Source organism: Pseudorasbora parva, chromosome 22, assembly GCF_024679245.1.
Source record: "Pseudorasbora parva isolate DD20220531a chromosome 22, ASM2467924v1, whole genome shotgun sequence".
Lineage (NCBI taxonomy): Eukaryota > Metazoa > Chordata > Actinopteri > Cypriniformes > Gobionidae > Pseudorasbora > Pseudorasbora parva.
In genome coordinates this window covers 34,443,102-34,466,294 of record NC_090193.1, presented here as the reverse complement: position 1 = coordinate 34,466,294, position 23,193 = coordinate 34,443,102, and the positions used below count along the sequence as shown (strand labels likewise).

The window sequence follows — 23,193 nt, the reverse complement described above, 5'->3', positions numbered from 1 at the left end:
TTGCCCAATACTTTGTTGAAGCACTTTTATTGAAGATATTCAGTCAGGTTCAAGTCTGCTCCCTGGCTGAGCCTCCACAAACTGCATCAGGACAGTTGTTTTTTAAAGTGGGCAATACATTCAAAACAGCGAATCCACCATGGTGCAAGTGAGGGAATGGGAGATGAGACTCCGATTGGTGTATTCCACATTATGCCCTAAACACACCCATGATTTTTTAAGAAACTAGTACCTTTTAACCCTTTTTGAACATGTTTGGACTTACATTTACATTTACATTTAATCATTTAGCAGACGCTTTTATCCAAAGCGACTTACAAAAAAGGGGAGAGTAATAGAAGCAACGGAACAGACAAGGCCAAAAACCTGTAAGAGCTGTAAGAAATCTCAATTAATTAGCACAATACACAACAATTTTTTTTTTTTTTTTTTTTTTTTAAAGACAGACATCTACAACAAAAACTCACGTCCGCAAAGTGCCGAACAATGGATTTTGATACTACTGTTTTTTTATATCTTTTAACTATCAAAACGCTTGAGACCATGTGCTCAGATCATTAAAATGGAGCCCTTAGTCTCATTATTTGATACATTAATGTCTCCCTACCCCATTTAAAGAAGGATGTGTTCAATATAAGAAACTGATGGTTTGCTCAAAGCTGTTGATCCGCTGAATTTCAAACAATGCTATAACTTCTCACTTTCCTGTATTCTGCTTCAAATGCTTTTTAGAAAATATATTATCTAACTTGAAAAGACTTTACATTTTGTAGAATTTTGTTGCTGTTTTTATTTTATAATCAGAAATGACCTGAAAAAATGCATAGTCTACTTAGAAATAATCACAATCAATACTTAGAAAGGTACAAATACAAGTGTTCTTAAGTATACATAACATTTTTGGTGTACAATTTTAATTGCTATTTAATAGATGGATGAGATAGATGATAGATAGATAGATAGATAGATAGATAGATAGATAGATAGATAGATAGATAGATAGACAGACAGACAGACAGACAGACAGACAGACAGACAGACAGACAGACAGACAGACAGACAGATAGACAGACAGATAGATAGATAGATAGATAGATAGATAGATAGATAGATAGATAGATAGATAGATAGATAGATAGATAGATAGATAGATAGATAGATAGATAGATAGATAGATAGATAGATAGATAGATAACTCTACAGCTGAGTGAGAGTGAAATCAGAAATGTCTTTCTGCATCAAAGTCTGGAACGGGACAAGCCAACATCTGATAACTGGAGTTGAAGGAAGAGTGTAGTCTGTGACATCCTCCCTACAGATACATTCATAGATTAAAACAGAAATATAATAAAGGGAGAAAATCAGCTGTGTGTTTATCTCTTGATCACTTACAAGCTTGCCTTCACTTCCTGGTCCATGATCTTTAGAGTTGGTGTTTGTGATCCTTGAACCTCCTCATATGAAGCCTCAGCTTTTCCTTCAATATAATCAACAGTTATTGAGATTGTATCCCGTGTTGATTTAACAAAGTAAGATACAAATCAAAGTACCATTTATTTGCTCATCCAACTAATGAAACAAAAATATGTGCTAAGATAGTTTTGCTAATGTTAAGTTATAAGGAAATTATTTCTAAATGTTTTCTGAACTTCTCAATGTTCCCCTTTTTTCTATGTTATGTGAATGTTAAGGGAACATTTAATTTGATCTTTCTTCAAACATTATGTGAACGTTACTTTTGAATTCTCTGAACATTCTGAATTGAGCCGTAAAAACACCAGAAGGAATGTCCAATTAAACTTAAAGCATTCCATGAATGATATTTGAATCATGACAACTCTTTGAATAGTTTTAGCATGCTATTAAATATATGTTAATGTAATTGGTCTTGGCAGACTAGACCTGCTACGCTGCTTCTGCTTTTGATTACTGCTTTTGATTATTGCTAAGTATGGATTTCCTATTGCTATGACACACTGCTGTGAGCATGTTAGATATTCTGCTGCTGCTGCATGAATAGATATACATAAATCCCATAGCAGATTTAGGCAGGTGGAGCTGGGGGAAGTAGGAGGTAACGCTGATTAACTGCAAACAACAAACCAGACAATATAAATGTTAAGCAAGCAATCTGATTGGCTGCAGGATCAGCAGAGGCCAGTCAGCTTAAGCCACGTAGTAATGATGTGATTGCGTGATTGCCCTCTGCAGTTTCATGACTGAACTAGATATACAAATAACATTTTCTTGCTAATGTTTTGTCAACATTTTTAAAGACCACATAACCTTTAACAAAACATTCTATTAATGTTACTGGAAGAAGATTTGTTCATAACTTTAAGAGAACTGGCGAAAACATTAGTTAAAGTTCTGATAATGTCTGCTGGGTTAATTGTGTAAAGTGTCATTACATGTTTAAATGTTTTATCCCTGAGCACTTTTACCTAAAATGCCCATCAAACTGACATCTTTTGGCTGTTGGCGAACAGCAGGCCACAGAAACGCTTCACCATTTTTCTTGTGAAGAAGAATAACAACGCGGATGTTCCCCAAGGTAACGTCCACTTCATTGCTCCGTAAAATCAGGGACACGCTGTTGAAATAGAGAAACTGATGCATTAATTCTGATTTACTATAACACACATATAGTAAAACATGTATAGTTTGAGTAGTTTATACCCCTCTGTATTGTGTTGAGTAGGTGCCTGGTCCCACAAAAACTCAACATTATTCTGGCCATCTTGGTATCTGATAGATCTTGTGTTTATTGTCAGATGAAGGTTTGTTTTGAAATGAAAAACTATTTTCCTGAATCCTTTTCGTCTAGTCGTGGATTCTCCATTCATAGAGAACTCTAAGGCACACAGAAAGCAACACAGTCTGCAAATCATTCAATAAAAAAGATGACTTTTTAAAGGATGTGCACATACACTCAAAAAAAAACTTACAAAATTGTACAAACTTGTCACATGTTCCTTTGTTAGTTTCCCGCCACTTATCAGTCTCCTTGGTTACCCTCATTAGTTAATTCTGTTCCAGCTGTGTCTTGTTTATTAACTCGTTTTGGTTCCCTATTTAAGTTCCTCTTGTGTAGTCACTCCTTGTTCCAGTCTTAAGTCTTATTTGTGGTTTTAGGTGTTCTGTTCAGTAATTCTTAAATAATAAAAGCCCATCTGTTTGGAAGTTCTGGGTCTCGTCATCTCTGCTGCACTACACACTGTGACAGTTACAAGTGCCAGTCACTGGGGTGGTACCCTTAAGGGTACATTTTTGTACCTCTATGTCAAGGTAAGCAAGCTCGATCCTAGAGAGCCGCTGTCCAGCAGAGTTTACTAAGCCACCATAGTATAACGCTCATGGCTTGCAACATGCATTGCAGCATTAAGTTTGTCAACATTGTTGAGATCCATATGCAGAGTTTTGTTATCTATGTGCGTCAACTTTTTTTTTTCTTCTTCTTAGAATGTATTTAAAATTCAGAATGTCTGATCTGTGGCAAGAATTTCATTGGTGAATATTATTTATTAACATTTTAATAACTGAGTTTAGTTAAACATTTTTCTTCATGACAATTTTTGTTTTTGGCTTCTTTTGATTTAAACAGTTTAAGTGTTTTGTTAACACTGTAGCAAAAACCACAAACTCACAAAAAAGCCAGGAGTCAAACTGCCCAACTAAAGGAAACACTGATCACCATAATGGTGACCAAACATTTTCAATAAAACATCGAAACCTGTTCATTCTCAATAAGAGCTTCAATAGATGTCTTTCAGGGTTGGAGCCAAACTCTGCAGGACAGCGACTCACTAGGACTGAACTTGCCTACCCCTCCAAGTAGAAGAAAACAATGGTACAACTGGATCCCTATAAGGACCAATTGTGTACCTTTTAAGGTACAGTTATCTGTTTTGTTCCCCAAGGAACAAAATTGTACCTCCACTGTACCTTTTTTTTCTGAGAATGAAATAAGTGTGTATTAGTTACCTGAAGCAGAATCCTGTAGCAGTTTGAGTTTTTGAGGAACAGGAACGTCAAAACAAAGTGGCTTAGACTGACCAGCAGCGGGCAGCAGGAACCGATTGCTACTAACAGTTGGAACTAAGAGAAGACATAACCAAATGCTGTATCATAATTCGTTTATACAATTGTCTTATATAATACGTATGTTTGAGAGATCTTTATGTACCTGACACATTAGGAAAAAAGTGTTACTCAGCGGTGGAATCGTTTCAGCTAAGATTAAGTCTAAGAGAAGGTGCAACTGATCATATTACATGTACTTGACACAAGGCAGAATCAAAACTACACCATCTGAATACATACCAGGATGCAATATACAAATGCATCTTAATAATTAGAGAAATAATATAGCCTACATAAACAAACAAAAAATGTCGACAAATATCTTTGTTGTTGAGTAGTTGTAGAGTGGTTACACTGAAACAATAAAAATAGGCACGCTGAAAAAATGTGGTTACGCTGAAAAAATAAAAATAGGCATATTTAACAAGATTTCACCTTTAATATGAATGATTATATATTGTTTTATAATGGGTTTTTTTTTCTTTGGTTAGGTGAACTATCCCTTTAGTAGACTTCAAATCTAAATCACCTAATGCCTTATTTCATTTATTTTCTTTTCGTTCTCTACATTTTTTTTTTTTAAAGTGACTTTACTCTTGATTTTGCTTTTAATAAAGCACTTTTGCTATAATTATTTGTAGAAGAAAAAAAACATACCATAGGTCCCTGGATAAGGATCAGTTGGAACCGGGTAATTGAGCATAACAGGCAGCCCGCGCTGACCATGATCAGCACTCACATGGGGTGGACTGGGCAAACTGGATAGATCAGGCGGACTGTGACTGAAATGGTGCTGATTAAATTCTGGTGCTGGGATGTAAAACAATTGGGGAAAATATTTATTTAAAGCCAGATGCAGTATATGGAATGCTCAAAAATTCTTCTATTTTCTAAATGCATGTTAAAAAATCTTTTCATGTATGTTTCCATTTTTTCCGACCTTTTCCACTTCCGTTACATCGTAACTAAATTCTCTGCAATGCATTAAGTAAATTAACTGTTAGTTCACCATTTAATACCTACATGAAGATGGCCTCCGAGGTACAGGGCGGTAACGCACGTTCCGATTAAAACTTACTGATTAAAAAAAAAAGAGAAAAGTGTTATTCACAGTATACAATGAGCCGCAAGTCCAAGACAGCAAATGTAAAACTCTGTGATTTTCTTTTATTTAAGCCTGGAAATAAAGCATAATTATAAAGAATATTGTAAAACAAAGCAACGTTTCTATAGAAAATGAAGAGATATTTAAGATTGTGCACTCCTTTTTGACAAAAGGAAACTTACTGAAGTTCATGTCATTTCAAGATTTTGTTAAAAATTGTATGCTGATAATATATTTTGTAATAAAAAATAAACTGTAAATAAATAAAAAATAACCCCCCTTGTGTATAAATGTACAATTTTAATTTAGTTCAGATTCAGAATCAGATACATACTGTATAGAGCAGGAGTGGCGAGATCCTGAAGAGCCACAGACCTGCAGAATTTTTCTTCAACCCTAATCAATCACACTAAACAAATGAATCAGGTCTGAAGGGTTACTAGAAAGCTATAGGCAGGTGAGTTTGATCCGGGTAGAAGATGAACTCTGCAGGACTGAGGCTCCCCAGGATCGGAATTCACCACTCTTGGTATAGAGGATGCACAAATAAAGTTGTTTAACTTTGATTAATACTTGTGTGCATAACTTTTAATATTGCTTCTGTCACTGTGTTTATTTTGCTGCATAAAATGGACCTTGCTCTTTTGTTAAAGGTCAAATCTTTGCACACGTTCATTAACAAGGTTTGCAAGATACTAAAACCTCTCCGTTCTCACCTGCTGGTCTGCCTTGCTCTCCTCTCTCTTCTCTCTCTTCGGGTTTGTCGGCAACTTCCACTTCATCTTCCTGAGGCTTCGTGACAACCATAGAGGTGAGGGAGGTGACAAACTGGTATTTCAGGGAGAGTTTGAGAGCTTCTTTCTTTTCATCCTCTTTCTCTTGTCCTTTAAGAATCACCCTGGGACAGAAAGATGTCCTCAATGTCCAACTTAAAATGCAGAATGTCATACCACTCGTAAACTTACTGCCTTTCCAGAAGTTGCTTGACTGTAAGGTAGGCCCACAGTCTCTGCATGAAATCTTCATTCTCAGGTGGGACGTCACTGGGGTCTGTTGTCATTACAGTTTCTTGATACGTCACATTATTACCTTTCTGCTCAGAAATAATAACAATAGTGAGCATTTTCATCAGGAATGTTGTCATTACCACTTTCACCAATAAATTTCTTTGAAAACAAAGTGACCATTATTCCAAACTCTTGAACAATTGACCACCAATGATCGGAATATCCAATATAATGAGCGCTGTTGAGACTGCTGAGAAAAACAGTCTACTCAATCACTACTGTCACATGTCTGTGTCTGTCTGTCGCCACCGTCATCCCTCATTAGTTTAGTTTAGACCTGTTGTGTTAATTATTCTTCATCTCTATCACCTGTCCCCCTCATTATGTTCTCATCAGTGTGTGTGTTTAGTTCCTCTGTGTTCACTCTGTCTTGGTCCGTCATCGTCAGCACACCCGTCTCTGTACCTGTCCTGGGAAACTAGTAGTGAAGTTCCATTAAAGTGTTATTTGCTAAAGTCATCTTCCTCTGTGTGCATTATCATCACCACTGGGGCCTGACACAACGACGGACAAAACTAAACAACTAAAGTAACCAAGATCAACGTTTGTAAGAGTTTATTTTTCTTTTTCGTGTTCAGTGTTTTATTTTCCATTTTTTTCCCGCGTGCACCATGACCCTTCCCACGGTTGAGTTAATTTGCCTTGAGCAGGGAGAAAGCTCCCTCGAGAGACATTTAGAACTCTTCATTGATCTCGCCCATCAGACCACCTTCACAGACTACTGTATGTGCTTGTTCCTGTTTGTGGGATTCAACGCCGCCACACGAGCACAGCTATCCGCGGAGGGTCCTCGAGGGAGCTTCTCATCGTATGTGTAGTGGGTGCTGGCATCCTGCAACTCATCATTCACCATCGTGGATGCCGCCAGCCCCACTCCTGATCCAGGAACCAGCCCAGTACCACCTCGCGACGAGGAATGGCAGGGAGAGAGGACCTCAGCAGTGAAGCCTGAGGGGAATCCATCTGACCAGGTGTGCGAGCCGACTGACCCTTCCATCGCCGAGGGAGTCATCGTGGAGTTCGAGGGAATGGAGACGAGCCCCGCCCACCCTCCCGCCACTGAGAGCGAGTACTGCTGGATCAGCTTGGACAGTTAACGGTTGTGTGGAGAGAACAATTTCCCATACCCTCTCATCGCAGCCAAACCTTCATCATCAGTCTTGTTAACCCCACCTATCCTCCTTCTCCCACCACCTCTCCAAACTGCCAGCCACTGCCATAGTCCTGTGACCACCATCTGTTATCTTCAGTCTCCTCCTCAGTCTTCTACCACTCCTACAGACCAGTCATCGTCTCCTCCCATCAGTCCCTCACCTTCACCTCTGCCTCCTCTCAGTGGCGAGGTCAACCCTCGGATCTGCTGGGAGTCACTGATCTCTGGAAGGTTGAAGCCCGTGGCTCCGCCTCCAGCCTCTGGGGGCTCCACTCGACCCGTCATCCTGGCTCCTACGCCCTCACTCCTTCCTCCCTCAGTTCCAGCAAGGACCATCGGCCATTCAGCATCACAGGGCTCCCTCGGGACGTTGGCTCCACCTGGGTCAGACGTCGCCATGCCTCCGCCGTGGACTTGCGAGCCGTTCGTTGCTCTCCGGCACTCCACCCCTTCAGCCTCGGCAAGCTCCGCCTTCTCTCAGGCTTCACCTCCGCCCTCGGTCGCTACTGGTTCACCTCTGTCCTCCGGGTCCCTGTTTCCACCTCGGAGGGTCGTTGTGGAGACTCCCTCGCGGCTGCCGAGGTCTTCAGTCTCGCTCGACCCCATCGGCCTTCCGTCTACGCGGTGGGCTTCATCCTCGTCGTCATCGCCCTCGGTCGTTCCCAAGGTGAGGCTGGACGTCACTCCACCTTGGTTCCTTCCTCCTGCGACGCCGCCTTGGGGCATCCTCCTGGCTGGGACCTGGATCCTCATTGGGATGTCCCTGCTCGTGGCCATCCTGTGGCTCCTCCCACCTAACACTCCTCCCTGGACTCTGTTTCTTTGTTGTATTCGTCCATGTCTCTCTGTCTGTTGCCAGGTCCTGTGTCCACACCCTCCTCCGGAGCCCCTGCCCTCCCTCCTCAGAAGTTCCCATTATAGCCATGAGGACACGCCTTTTCGGAGGGGGTGTACTGTCACATGCAAGCCTGCAGTCTCCCTCTCATTTACTGAAGCTTTCGCGCCTCGAACGCCCCCCGGTGACCGGTCCCAGTATAGCCGCCCCTCTGTGATTTCTAATGGACGCGAGGCAATCTAAATAATAAAATTACACTTCAAAAATGTTTTCCCCAAAGTTAGTTTATGTCACTGAAGGCAGTTATCATCACGATGATTTCATTTCAGGTGTTCGTTTTAAAAATAAGTTTAGTTTGAGTTAGTTATTTGATGCTATAAAAACGGGGGTGTGACGTCATGATTGACAGCTAAGACTGACGGCTTCTCTGAGTGAAGTTGTCACTGAGGCGCTAACGGACTTTTTTCGAAATTTTTGGGAGCAGATTAGAGCTTTAGCTTTAATTTCTACATTTCCATAACTGTTTATTTCACACCAACATAATTAATTGTTCTGCATTTGCGAGAGTGTGGGTGGGCTTTTGATATCGAGACTGTACTTCCTGCTCTATTTCCTGCGCTCTACTGCGCAACTCCGGTCCCGAAATCGCTACTGCGCAGACTCGGTCCCAAGATGTCCGCGCCGTGCAAGGCTGCCTGAAAGCTTCAAATATGGCAAGCGGAAACGGATGATGTCGAGTCGTCCATATTTTTTTACGGTCTATGGTCACATGTCTGTCTGTCAGCACCATCATTCCTCATTAGTTTAGTTTAGCCCTGTTGTGTTAATTAGTCTTCATCTCTGTCACCTGTCCCCCTCATTATGTTCTCATCAATTTGTATGTTTTTAGTTTTCCTCTGTTCACTCTGTCTTGGTCCGTCGTTGTCAGCACACCCGTCTCTGTACCTGTCCTGACCGAAGTCAATGGTACCAGTGGTGAAGTTCCATTAAAGTGTTATTTGCTAAAGTCATCTTCCTCATCCTTCATCTTATTCTGTGTGCATTATCATCACCACTGGGGCCTGACACCTACCAATTTTATATAAAATATGTAAAGCATGATGATCTTACTGATACTGCAATGACTTCAGTGGTGAAACTCTCCACACTGTTGTCTGTGATTTGTCCTGATACCACAATCTCAGATCCGTTGAAGTACAGGTTAAAGCTGGTCTTGGTAAGGTTTGTCCCTCCTGTGTATTTAAGCTGAATATCAGTGAGGAGAGGGACGGCAACTTCATCATAGAAGCCCTACAACACAAACCAAAGTAAAGGGTTCAAACACAGAACAGACAAGCTCTGAGGATGAATTCACAGCTGATTCTCTGTAGTCCACCTGCAGCTGTAGATCAGCGTCCGAATCTTCATAGATCCTGCGAGCAACTCCACTATTTTCCAGTGACATCTTTGTCAGGAACTCAAAGTTAACATCATATCCAAAACCAAGACAGTAGAGTGGAAACTTTGGCCCTATTGCCTCTTTCACATTGGCCATTATCCTCTCTATGTTAGTTTCACCTGTTAGAGAGGAAAAATAAGTTAGTCTACATACAGCACATGCTTGAAAATCATAATTATGACCTTTTTTGAGTGATCAGAAAGCAATGGGCACATTGGACAATTATTTCTTATTCTTTTCTCTCACTGACAAAGACAAGAACCAAATCTGTCCTGATAATAATTCAATGGTCCTACAGGCCTTTTAATCATGTCTAAAACCTTTTATTAGCAGATTTTCAAATTCGACTGAGTGAACCAGTGCTATGATAAACCACCATTATTTTGTGTTTGTGAGTGTGAATCTGTGCCTGAAGTGGGATCTCCATCAGTCAGCAGGATCAGGATGGAGGCGGTTCCCTCTCGTGGATGTCGATTGATCATGTCCACTCCTGCTAGAACTGCAGCGTTTATGTCTGTGGCTAAAGGAAGAACGAGCATAGTTGTGTCATTCTGAGGTACAACTTTCTTACTCCCCATTTTAGCTTTAGGATCTCACCTCCTCTATCGCTGATCTCATTCACAAAAGATTTTGCATTCTCCAGGTTTTCCTTGGTGGCCTTCAGGAGTTCACTCTTCCATGTGTTAACTTCACTGTCGAAGGTGATCAATCCAAAGTGGTCATCCTCATCAAGATCACTTAAAATCTTTAGCAGAGCCAAACGAGTCTAAAGACAAACACTTCTGTCAGAACACCTGGAGATTATTCTTTCTCCATCACGACTGGACACTCATTCACCAGATGTGGGCAGGATTTGCCAGTAGTTTAAAGTAAGAATATCTGCAGAGATTTCAATACAGAAATCCCTGTTCTTTAAACATAAAAATACACAATGCTGCAAGATCTTTCAAAAAATGTCTGTCAGTGGTTTTAGCATCTCAAGTGTTATAGCTTGTTATCCTTTTGGTTGATTTGGCTGAAACGTTTACATGTACCTGATGTATTTTTCTGCCGCGCATGGAACCACTCCGGTCAATGATAAACACTACATTTTTGGGAATACGTGGAACATCAGAGGGTGCAAAGTAGTGGACAAAATAACCATTTGATACCTGAGAGAAAACAAAAGTACATTCTGGATATCATTCATGTCTTTTTACATAGCCAGTCTTTATTGTTTATTTATTTAACTCTCATAGAGCATTTTATTGAAAATGTACCATGACTTCTCCTTCAGGATTTGGTCTCTCAACATCATATGTTATGAGCAGTTCACCATTCAGTCCATTTTCTCCACAGCTTTTACACATGGTCTGCTGATCTCGAGTGGGGTAGAAGGTCACCCATGCCTGAAATGATCAGTTTGGTCATCTGTTAACTCGGTTTGAATTGTAGTAGCATAATGAGAACACCTAAGCTAAGTGTTTTATCCTTGTTCAAAGCTCTTACGTCTTTGTCTGCTCTGGTGGTTTTGATGGCATTGGCCAGATCACCGGTGCTCAAATCTCCTTTCACCTCCAAGAAGGAAATTCCTGGTTTCTCTTGTATGTGCACATCCATCTAATGTGAATGAAAGAATAATGATCTTTCTATGAATCTATATTGATTATCTATTTCACTCTTCATTTCTTCTTTTACCTTGAAGTCTGCCACCGGCTGCATCGGTTGGGCATTGATGAGCAGCTCATATTTACCAAGGCGGCGCTTCAGCAGTTCTTCATAGGTCAACTCAAAAGTCACTTTACTAAAAGCAGCCACCGTCACTGAAGTTTTAAAGTCCTCTAAAGTCCTTCCAACAGATCTGAAAAATAAATAAATCCCAGCATGTATTACTAAACCTGCTATAGACACATTTTATGGACCTAACTTCTTTTTTTTAAGTCCAGTACTTGATCAGTCCAGCACTTTCTCCTCGAGATACCGCTTGACTGTACTGCTGCTGAGCTTCCTCTTTTCCCTTCACGACTCCATCGTATGTCTTCCCCTCTATGGTCCTATGGAGAAAAAGGACAATAACATCATCTTATTATGTGTATTTCAGACATATTGTTTAGTTGCTTTACTAGATGGACCTGACCTGAGAACAACATGTCATAAATGGGTTCTTTACCACTTTATCTCTCCTAATATAACAATACTCAGGTTTCCCTACATTCTGAATTTGCTGATGAAGGCATTCTTGGGTATCTTGACCTCAAACTGGATCTCTTGTGACTCATTGGCTGTGTTTGCCACATGGCTTGTGATGACGGTTGTGGCGTAGCGACTGGTGACCGTAGAGTTTATGTAGAAGCTGTATATATCCACATTTTGTTTCTGTTGAGACATCAAACAGTACAGTTATATTGGATGCACATTTACTCCTTTAGTGTGAGATTATTCAGTCAAATGGCGTAGAGAAAAGACATTTGGACAAAAAAAAAAAAAAACATTTTGATGACATCTCAGTGTATACTAGCCTAGAAATCTAGACACACCCTACCGGCAGCAAATCTAATCTGCCTGCGAGTGTCGTCTAGCAAATTTCAATACCCTTCTGAGCTGTATTCGCCTAACTCTTGCCGGGCCAATCACATCGTGTATAGAGTCGGTGGGCGGGGCCATAATGACGACGGCCGAGTTGCGTTTGCGTGCTTCTAGTAAACACAGAAACTGGCGAACGGCGGTCTTTCGAATCAGCTTTGACCGCGACTCTGGAAGACTTGGAGTTAAGCTTTCAGAACAAAGAATGGCACTGAAGTCATTCTTAAAAAGGGAAGATGTGTTCGGAGTTTTGCCGACCGGATACGGCAAATGTTTAATCTATCAACAAGCTCTGTTTCACCTTCGTTGCTCTGGTTGGTGTAGCGCTATCCTATCGCGTGCAGAGGGAGTTTGAAAGACAACCGTTTATCCCGCCCCTCGGATTGAGCCCTGTCAATAGTGAGTTTCCAGACCAAACATCTTGATGTGGGTCTGGCTTGTCAGGCCAAGTGTATACCATATTTATATTTAATAGATCATTCTCTTTACTCAAACTGCATTTTAAAGGGGTACTTCAGCGCTGGGAAGATGAATCTGTATTTAAACTGGGTCATTAATATAGTAGAAATGTGAAATTATTTTTTATTTGGTGCTTTCTAGACTGAGAAAAGACAGAAAATGTATTTTTGTCTCATGGGGATGAAAGACAACAATTCCCAGAATGCTTCGCTGCCCTACGAGGCCACTCCCAAAGCCATCACTTTCACTTTCACTTTCCCACTGCAACCATGGTCATTTTTAAAAAGTCAGTTCAGTTAGAGAACAGACACTACAATTTAAACCTAAACATGTCTGTTCAACATGTGATTTAGCCGCTGAGGGAGTGTCACACAGCACAAATGCTGCAGGAGTCAGATTACATACATTCATGATGAGAGCTGAGAGCTGAGGTAAACACAACTGCGCTCGCGGCATAGATTCACAGTGCGTGTTCAGTCTGCCGTGTTTTCAGTTAATGCCTTTGGAAGCTTAACTTTCATAGGAATTAATTTGAGAAGATAAAACATAAATGCCATTCCGAATTAACTCTCTAGCTGGAAGCTAGAAATTTTACTTTATAAAGTATGGATATTTTAAATATGGACATTTTCTTACACAAATGCATCGCCTCTCTTCAGAAGGCCTTTGTTAAACCCCTGGAACCATGTGGAGCAGTTATATGATAGATAGATGCACATTTATGTTTTCATGATTGTGCTACTCTATTCTCTTCAGTGTTTGGTGAACGGGACATCTCCCTTTGGAGGACTGCTTTCACTGTGTAGTTGTGACGGAACTCGCAGCAGCGATCACAATCAAAGGTCATTCTCACGGTTTGGTGTGTGCGATCGCAATCAAAGGACATTCTCACGGCTGGTGTGTGCGCTGTAAGAGAGCGGTCAAGAGCTGTTTTAACAGCTGGTTGGTGCGCTGTGAGAGAGTGCTCAAAAGCTGTTATTACAGCTGGTAAAAGGACTGCCTTCAAAGAGCTTTTTGAGTGTCACGACAGGCTTGCAGTTTCCTGTTTGTGTGCCACGGTCATCCCCCTACGTGCTTTAGCACGAGAGAGAGAGCACATTTCTAGATATTTTAAAGATGACATTCCGCCTGTGTGTTTCTGGATGCTTTTAATATCTATCTCCGGTTGATGGTCATGATCCCTGTCTCTTGTGTTTGGCCGTTAAGCCTCAGTGTGCATCATGTACCCGTTGCGGGAATCTGACCATCTTATGAGCATGTAGGCCGCTTCAAGTTCCCTCTGCAGCACAAGCATGTACTGGTCCATACAGAAAGCTTTGCATTTGTTGCATTAACCGTCAGGGTGTTCTGCGCTCCCATAGAATGTCATAACTTGCCACCATCTCCTCCCATAGAGTCAGAAGCATCTGAGGTCACTTTGTGCCATTCACATTCCCATCGGGCGCAGTTGTGCAGCCGATGAGCTCTCACAACAGCCTGCACTTCCAGGAGAGTGGCGACTCCATCCCCAAGTGGTCCAGTTGATATGGGACCTCTTCGGAGCCTCACAGGTAGACCTGTTTGCCACTCTGGATTCGACCCATTGCCAGGTGTTCTATTCTCTGACCGATGGAACCCTCGGCACGGACGCACTGGCACAAAGCTGGACCCGGGACCTATGCAAGTATGCGTTTGCCCCAGTGAGCCTTCTTGCACAGACACTATGCAAAGTCAGGGAAGACGCCGGAGCAAGTCCTGCTAGTTGTGCCATATTGGCCGAACCGGACTTGGTTCCTTATGCTTCTCACGACAGCACCTTCTTGGCCCATTCCTCTGAGGAAGGACCTACTTTCTCAGAGATGGGGCACCCCATGGCCAATGTTCCATCTAATTCATTTTCTCTATTGGACAGACATTTTTGTCACCTGGGCAAAAACATTCTTTATAACAGACCTGTACACTGTAAAAAAAGAGTTTTCATCATAGACTGGCTAAACCCAGCCTGATCTGCCGGCGATTTGATTTCGCCCTGCAACTCAGTCTGGAAACCTGTACATTAATTTCTACTGCTTCGGTTACACTTTTGCGGGAACCAATCACAGACTGACTTATCCACCTTGTGCGCTATTGGCGGATTTAAAATGATGACGGATGCCTGTTGATCACGCCTCTTGTGGTTGGATTGGTTGAAGGATTATCTGACTCTGTGCACAGAGTCATTCAAATAATGCTTGTTTATCACACCTCTTATGCAGTAGAGAATACAGAGCAGACTCCCCAGACCAATGTTCAATTTTAATTTGAGCTTGGTCTGGTGATAGCCAGACAAGTTTCATCATGCAATTATAATTTTTCTCGCCAGATACGTGCACTCATTGCTCCAGTTGGTTATCCAGTAATCGCTAATCAAGTGTTCAGAGATGGTGGAGCATCTGACACCAAGCCTATTACTCGTTGAAGCTTGAACTTGTATTAGGCTGGGTATGCGATGGTCCCTGTGGCGGCCCCATATGTGTATTCTTCCATATTCCAGCTACCCTGATGGATAGCCAGGGTCCTTCCCCCGACAGAGTATGCTCTGTCGTCTCTGTCGGTGTGCTCTCCACCCAACGGGCTGGAACCACCCCAGAGACATGCCATATGTTACACTACCTTAGACAGGCTAGTACATGTTAACTCCCTTCAGGCAGGATGTGGCTCCGCAGCGTTTCCCTTTCTCCAAAGGAGCATGCTTTCCCAGTGTTACTCAATATGCACTGAGTGAGTCATGCGGAACTCTGCACCAGAGATACAGGGGTATAAAAAGGCTTAAGCAGGGTGGTGGAAGGGGGCAGCAGCATGGCGTTTTGTTAGGGATCCCATTTCATCTGATCATCTCTAATGTTCTTTGAGAGTGACCGACTGAATGGGAATGTCTCAATTACGTATGGTAACACTCGTTCACTGAAGGAGGAAACAGAGATGTACGTACCGTCGCCATACTTGCTGTACCTTCGTTGCGACCGGGTCACTGACTCTGCTCCTCAGTGAAAACCAATCAATATGGCAACTGCTTCCATATTTATATGTATTTATACGGAATGCAAATACCACATTCCAATATTCATTAGCTCGTTTAGTTACACTTAAAGAGGATTGTGTGATCCCATTTCATCGGATCATCTCTGACATACGTCTCCGTTCACTCCTGGGAACGAGGGTTAGGCTACCATAAGTAACTGAGACGTTTTCTATCATATTAAATTTTAAATATAATTTATTCCTGTGATGCAAAGCTGATTTTTCAGCTTCATTACTCCATTCTTCAGTGTCAAGTGATCCTTAAGAAATCATTGTAATATGCTGATTTGCTGCCTAAGAAACTTTCTCTGAACAATTAGCTTTCCCTTGCAATGCACCAGAGAGAAAATCTCCTTGATTAAGCTTAATACTGCTGCTCTGCCACCAGCATGAGGGTGATGTTCAGTCCTATGCATGCAGAATGAACAGATAAATTGTTATTCACATTTTTCATTTGATTATGTATTTAAACACTTCTATGGCATGTTGTGCTTTTCAGATTTACCTTCACAATATAGTTATGTATAAAAATTCATAGGTATTTAAGGAATACAAATGCATGTCTGCATGGATCATTTTAAATGTGGAGGCTCACACAATGAAAGAATGTTTAGAAATTGTAAAGAGTTTGACAGTGTCACAGAAAACCTACAGTTTTGATCAACAATACATTTGAATTTAGCTGTTGTAGACTCTTTTGCACATCAATAAGAAATCCAACTCAGATGTGAACAAAAAACATCAGATGTGATGTTGATAAAAATCTATGGCCAGATCCACAGGAGCGACAGAATGTCCAACAATAACATTTTGTTTTGTGTTTTGTTTTGATGGATGGCATTTTGTGGTACATTTCTGTTCAGAGTTACTGTAACATGTAAAACATTTAAAATTCAAATGAGAAATTACAGTAAAGGTTTTCAGTTTACACTACATTTTTATAAGATAAATGTTTTGTATAGTACAATAAGCACACTGTGTCATAAAAATGTAGAACATGCATGAAATTTGTATATAATAATAATTTCCACACTTGACTGCAATGGTGAAAAACACATCTAAACATTCTGAACAGTATGGCTCACACAATGATAAAACACATTTTTTTTTTTGCCAATCTTGGAAGAGTTTGACACTTTCACTTAGAATCAACTCGCCGGTTTTGATCAACAAGCCATGTTCATTGAGCAATTATGTAAATTGAAGATCATTTTAATTTAATCTACCAAAACAGATTCTATTTGCTTAGATCAATTTTGATTTGATAAATTTAATAAATGTAATAATTAAAAAAACCTTTAAAAAAAACTTACTGACTGATATATTTAACATGTATAAAGTGAATTTAATTTTCCTGGACCTTCATCTCAAATACAAATAATGAATCTATTTTTAGAATTTTGACACATCTTCATCTTAAACTGACTCTCACCTTCTTCACAGGTTGTTGTGAACTGGCCGAGATGAGAAAGATGCCCAAGAGAATCAGTCTGAGAGCTGCTCGATCCATCATGACCTGCTCAGAAAACAGACCTCGAAACACACACTGCCTTTAAACTCCTGTCCACATCATGCCATTGGCTATTATTAAGCAGATGAAGAAACCTCCCCCTCTATTTATAATCAGTGTAGGGACTGATCCATATGACACAGTTATTTGTTTTATATAATAAAAAATCCATAATATCCCTCACCAAACAAGTAAACCATGGGCTAGAGTTAACTGCAAATAACACACAGGCAGGGCCAGGTGTCCGGTTACAGGACACATGAAGACAGTTTATGTTTATGACCCAAAGGAATTTTGAGAGTTTTGACTCTCACTTAATTCTAAAAAAAAAGGACAAATAAACCCTTTAAACCTATATCTACTCTACAGTTGCTGGTCATATAATTAGAATATCGTCAAAAAGTTGATTTATTTCACTAATTCCATTCAAAAAGTGAAACTTGTATATTATATTAATTCATTATACACAGACTGATATTTTTTAAGTGTTTATTTCTTTTAATTTTGATGATTATAACTGACAACTAAGGAAAATCCCAAATTCGGTATCTCAGAATTATTGTATTGCAATCGTTGTATTGGTCTTATTACTTAAGACCAATACAAAGAAAAGATTTTTGGAAATCTTGGCCAGCTGAAAAGTATGAAGATGAAAAGTATGAACATGTACAGCACTCAATATTTAGTTGGGGCTCCTTTTGCCTGAATTACTGCAGCAATGCGGCGTGGCATGGAGTCGATCAATCTGTGGCTCTGCTTAGGTGTTATGAGAGCCCAGGTTGCTCTGATATGGCCTTCAGCTCTTCTGCATTGTTGGGTCTGGCATATCACATCTTCCTCTTCACAATACCCCATTGATTTTCTATGGGGTTAAGGTTAGGCGAGTTTGCTCGCCAATTAAGAACAGGGATGCCATGGTCTTTAAAACAGGTACTGGTTGCTTTGGCACTGTGTGCAGGTGCCATATCCTGTTGGAAAATGCAATCTGCATCTCCATAAAGTTGGTCAGCAGCAGGAAGCAGAAAGGGCCCTTAAACTTTCTGGTATATGGCTGTGTTGACCTTGGACCTCAAAAAACACAGTGGACCAACACCAGCAGATGACACGGCACCCCAAACCGTCATTGACTGTGAAAACTTTACACTGGACCTCAAACAACGTGGACTGTGTGCCTCTCCTCTCTTTCTCCAGACTCTGGGAACATGACGTTCAGACGACAAAAGTTTTACCTCAGAATCCGATGCAATGTACTGACTCGTTTTAGTTTAGGTAACAGTTAGGCATGTGAGACGATAGATTAATACAGTTTTTTGATTACACAGAACCATGATCCCCTTACGAAAATTAAACATGGTTGTATGTGTATATTAAATACTATTTAAATATTTCTCTTCCATGTGTTGCGTCTCTGTGTGAATGACGGGGGCGCGTTTCATATCATGAACAGAGACTCAAAGGTCACGGCCACCCGTCAAAATAAAAGTTCGATTTAAACGTGAATAAATTGACAGAATATCTTAGGTTTGTAGTTGTCATTGTAGCCAATTTTAACACATTTGTGTATTGTACCATTTTTCAAGCAATAAAAATGATTGTTTTAACAGTCTAAACATGCATTCTTCATTTGTTCATGATTGTCTAGTTTTACAGTAGGCTAATGCACAGGAGATTTTTTAAGAACAACCCAGCAAGAATAACCCAGAATAGCAAATCCATTAATGGTAAAAAAAAAATTGACTACATTTTGGGTTTTCTCAACAGCCCAGCCTGCTTTAATTAATTTAATTTAACCCAGCATGTGTTCTGTCCAATATTTACCCAGCGCTGGGTTGCCATTTGGGTTGTTTTTAACCCAGCCATTTTTAGAGTGTTCTTATTGGTTCACTCACATCCTGAGGGTCACCCGATTCTGAGAAATTCTGATGTGAAGATGATGCTGAGAAATCTTCTTAGGAGCCCTAAGTTTGTACCAGGTTGTGGCCTTGTCTTTCTATTCACCAAAGATCCTCTGACTCCAACCGATTCTCTCTCATCAACATCAGCAAAGATCAACTGAGCCTCGACAAATTGCATCAGGATGGTTTTATTCAAATGGCAAGACATGCAAGTATCAAACTTAGAGTCTCATTATCCCCATTTAAAGAAGGATGTGTTAAATTTAAGAAAAACGATGGTTCGCTCAAAGCTGTTGACTTGCTGAATTTCAAACAATGCTATAACTTCTTGCTTTCCTGTTTCTGCTTCAATTCTCTTTCCCTTGGTAAACTGGACGTGTGTGATATATCAGTTTAATGTCTAGTTGAGAGTCGTGTTGATGTCACATGTACGGTCTGCCGTGCTTTGTTTACATCTAGCAACCACAATTCCTTGCACTCAGGCAGTTTGGTGTGACTTAGCCTGGAACGCTAAAGTTGCGAGTCGTGGTTTGAAGTCGTAACATACGGGCTCAAAAACCTGCATGGAACGCAGCATAAAAGACGGGACAAAGCCGAAGCCTGCCGCCAGTTTCATATGATTTAAAGGTTAATCACATATTTTTCGAATAAGTAAAATAAAATTCAAATAAAAAATCTAATAAGTAATACATACAAATCACAAGACGCAATTGGACAACAGCGGTTATACATTTACAATTTTGATCAAAATGATTGCTATAGGGACAAATCAGTGTCACTGGATATTGGTAGGACGTCCCTATAGTGCCCCCACTAAATTCTACGCCCCTGATGCCATGTGATACTGTAAACAGATTACATGGTAGAGACTGTCACATTATTGTAACTCACCCTTATAAAGGTCAACTACAGCATAACTTCAGTCATATGTCAGTGAGAACATTTACTTTATTGGCAGCAAACTCTGTTCTATAGCCCGGAATCTTATGGCTGTCATAACTTCATCACACATTTTGATAACACGCTGAATTGATACTATTACAAACATTATGGATTCAATTACATAAGTTAGGTAATGTAAGTGTATTTTCTAATGAGGCATCTGTAGCTTGTGTTACTGTAGATAATTCAGCAACAAGGGCGATTTGAAACATGTATTTTGCATTGTTTGCTATTAAATTAACTGATTATTAAAAGTACTAAACTTAAAGAAGATCATACTGTTGTTTCAGTGATTAAACCAAATGTTCTTATTACATATTACTGTGTTTGAAACAACTGTGATGAGTTTTGGAAATGTACACCTTACTTGTGAAAATAGTACCAAAGCGAATGGGAAAAAAAGCTGCATCTAACTTGAAAATATTTCACAGTCTTTAGAATTGTGTTGCTGTTTTTATTTTATTATCAGACATGACCGCAAAAACAATCAATACGTAGAAAGACACCGATATGCATACAGTTTTTGGTGTGCAATTTAAATGTTATTTAAGCTGCATTCCGTAACTTTTTTGGGTTAAAAATGAAAAAGTACACAACAAGCCAGTATTAAAAACTCTCTCCTTACTATAGTAGCCCCATGTGTTATAATTACAGTGGTATGGTGGATTTCAGCAGAAAATTCAAGCATGTCTTTGCATCATTACGTCACATTTGTACACAAAGAAAGAGAACAGCTAGTAGTAGTAACGCACGTGAGGAGCGGACCACATGTTCTTCGGCGGATCATGCATAGCCTTTTCTCACAGCAGCTGGAGTAATTAAACTTATCATTTTGATGGCGGACATCAAAAGATTAGACTGATTAGATAGATAGATAGATAGATAGATAGATAGATAGATAGATAGATAGATAGATAGATAGATAGATAGATAGATAGATAGATAGATAGATAGATAGATAGATAGATAGATAGATAGATAGATAGATAGATAGATAGATAGATAGATAGATAGATAGATAGATAACTCTACAGCTGAGTGACAGTGAAATCAGAAATGTCTTTCTGCATCAAAGTCTGGAACGGGACAAGCCAACATCTGATAACTGGAGTTGAAGGAAGAGTGTAGTCTGTGACATCCTCCCTACAGATACATTCATAGATTAAAACAGAAATATAATAAAGGGAGAAAATCAGCTGTGTGTTTATCTCTTGATCACTTACAAGCTTGCCTTCACTTCCTGGTCCATGATCTTTAGAGTTGGTGTTTGTGATCCTTGAACCTCCTCATATGAAGCCTCAGCTTTTCCTTCAATATAATCAACAGTTATTGAGATTTTATCCCGTGTTGATTTAACAAAGCAAGTTACAAATAAAAATGTACCATTATTTGCTCACCCAGCTAATTAAAACATATGATATGAGGCCAATTAGCTTAAACCATGTAGTAATGATGTGACTGCTTGCAGATTGCATGTAAAGCTGCGCCCTCTGCAGTTTCATGACTGAACTAGATATACAAATAACATTTTCGTGCTAATGTTTTGAGAACATTTTTAAAGACCGGGGAGTATTCCAGAAAGCAGGTTATGTGCCATATCTGGATATGTTTAAGAGTAAACAAGCGGAAAACCTCAACTTTTGGTTACAAAAACAGAGGTCACTCTCAGGGTAAGTAGTCATAGCAACTCACTCTCTAAACAGAGAGCTCCAGAGCAGCTCATTTTCCAGGGTTAGTTTGCTTAATAGGCATGTTATATAATTAATATAGTTACATTAATATAACTAAATTTGTTATATAGTTACATTTATATAATATACAACATTATATATGAATTCTAAAGCACTATTACAACAAGGTACTGTTACACTGTTCATTCATAAAAATATTATATTTATTTTATTGTCATCTCACATGGATATGCATTCAATTAATTAGCACCAAACAAACAATATAATCCTTAATCTCAGTGAATAAGACTACTTAAAAGGAAGAGATTGAAAAAATGATTGTACAACCACCAAATTGGTGGCGATGTGCATTAAGTAGGTTATGTAGCTAAATAGTCATTAAACAAAAGAAGAAGAGGAAGTAGAATGGTGCCGTTTTTCTGCATCGCCTACTTATACTACGTCCTAACAGTATGTAGCCTACTCTTTTTGTGAAGAAAAAGTACATACTTTTGAGTGTGTAGCAGAAAAGTATGCAATCTTTTATTCTTCATCATCTTTAACGGTCGGACTCTGACGCTTAGTTACGTGCATCCTCAAATCAAATTCTCCACATTCAGTATAATCCCCTACCGTTTTGGAGAGAACTGTAGCTGTACGCTGATCTGCCATTCGTAGGTCTTTAATGCAGAGACTCCACTCATGTGTTTGCAGTTTAAATATAGCTTAGCCTAATGATGCATTTAAAAGTTAATGGCCAAACGTATTATTATAAAAGTGCACAATGCAGGTGAAATATAATGTGGACAACACTGAATAAATATATTTTTATATTTATTCAGCACATAGTGGACTATATGCTTTAGGAAATTATGACAGTGAAGATTCAGACAGTGTAAATATCCTTTCAGTTGGGTAACTTTCACTGTGGTAAATACACACAGTGTAGTAGATTATGGCCAGGGACAAAACCAGCCCGCGCAGTCGTCTCTTCATAGTGTTATAATTTGCTGGCTTTGCCTCTTCTGTTGGAATTTTCCACACGTAAATTCTGACCAATCAAAAAGCAGTTTAGGAAATACGCCATGGCAAATGAGTGATGTGGATGTTGTCACGTGCCTGCGTTTTGGTTCGTTTAAACTGGTTCGGACCAAAGCAATCAGTGTGGTGTGAAAAGGAACCAAAAAAGCTGAAAAATGCAACAATGTATAATTGTTTGCCCTTGGTTCGGACCAAATGAACTGAACTAGAGATGTGAAAGCACCCTATAATGAAGCGCGGATGAGACTTGAAAACAACGTTCTAATGCACTGCAAACGGCGAGCGCGCATCGCTCGTCACTTCAAGCGGACGTGAGCATTAATTATTCTTAACTCTGACATGGTCATCTTCCGAAAATATTGCCAACGATATATCATGTAATAATGTCATGCAC

The 23,193-nt window shown here is 39.9% G+C and overlaps 1 protein-coding gene across 12 annotated transcripts in view; it reads right to left on the bottom strand.

Annotated features, from left to right (window-relative positions):
• Window positions 1-765: 765 nt before the first annotated feature.
• The window catches only part of LOC137058698 (inter-alpha-trypsin inhibitor heavy chain H3-like), a 38,331-nt gene continuing 15,903 nt past the window's right edge, over window positions 766-23,193 (bottom strand). For 10 of the 12 annotated variants that reach the window (XM_067432063.1, XM_067432064.1, XM_067432065.1 and 7 more), the window contains 2 exons: window positions 21,312-21,396; window positions 20,529-21,231 (listed from right to left, as the gene is read on the bottom strand). In XM_067432063.1, coding sequence (XP_067288164.1) covers window positions 21,117-21,231; window positions 21,312-21,396 — 200 coding nt within the window. In that variant the 3' untranslated portion in view covers window positions 20,529-21,116. Of the gene's footprint in view, window positions 1,313-1,392; window positions 1,478-2,444; window positions 2,594-2,679; window positions 2,855-3,984; window positions 4,099-4,740; window positions 4,894-5,106; window positions 5,161-5,904; window positions 6,087-6,153; window positions 6,282-9,353; window positions 9,534-9,618; window positions 9,801-10,090; window positions 10,202-10,278; window positions 10,448-10,715; window positions 10,833-10,940; window positions 11,070-11,169; window positions 11,281-11,358; window positions 11,522-11,609; window positions 11,715-11,872; window positions 12,037-17,173; window positions 17,329-20,528; window positions 21,232-21,311; window positions 21,397-23,193 lie in introns of those variants that run through there. The other 2 variants (XM_067432073.1, XM_067432074.1) reach the window with 2 other exon arrangements.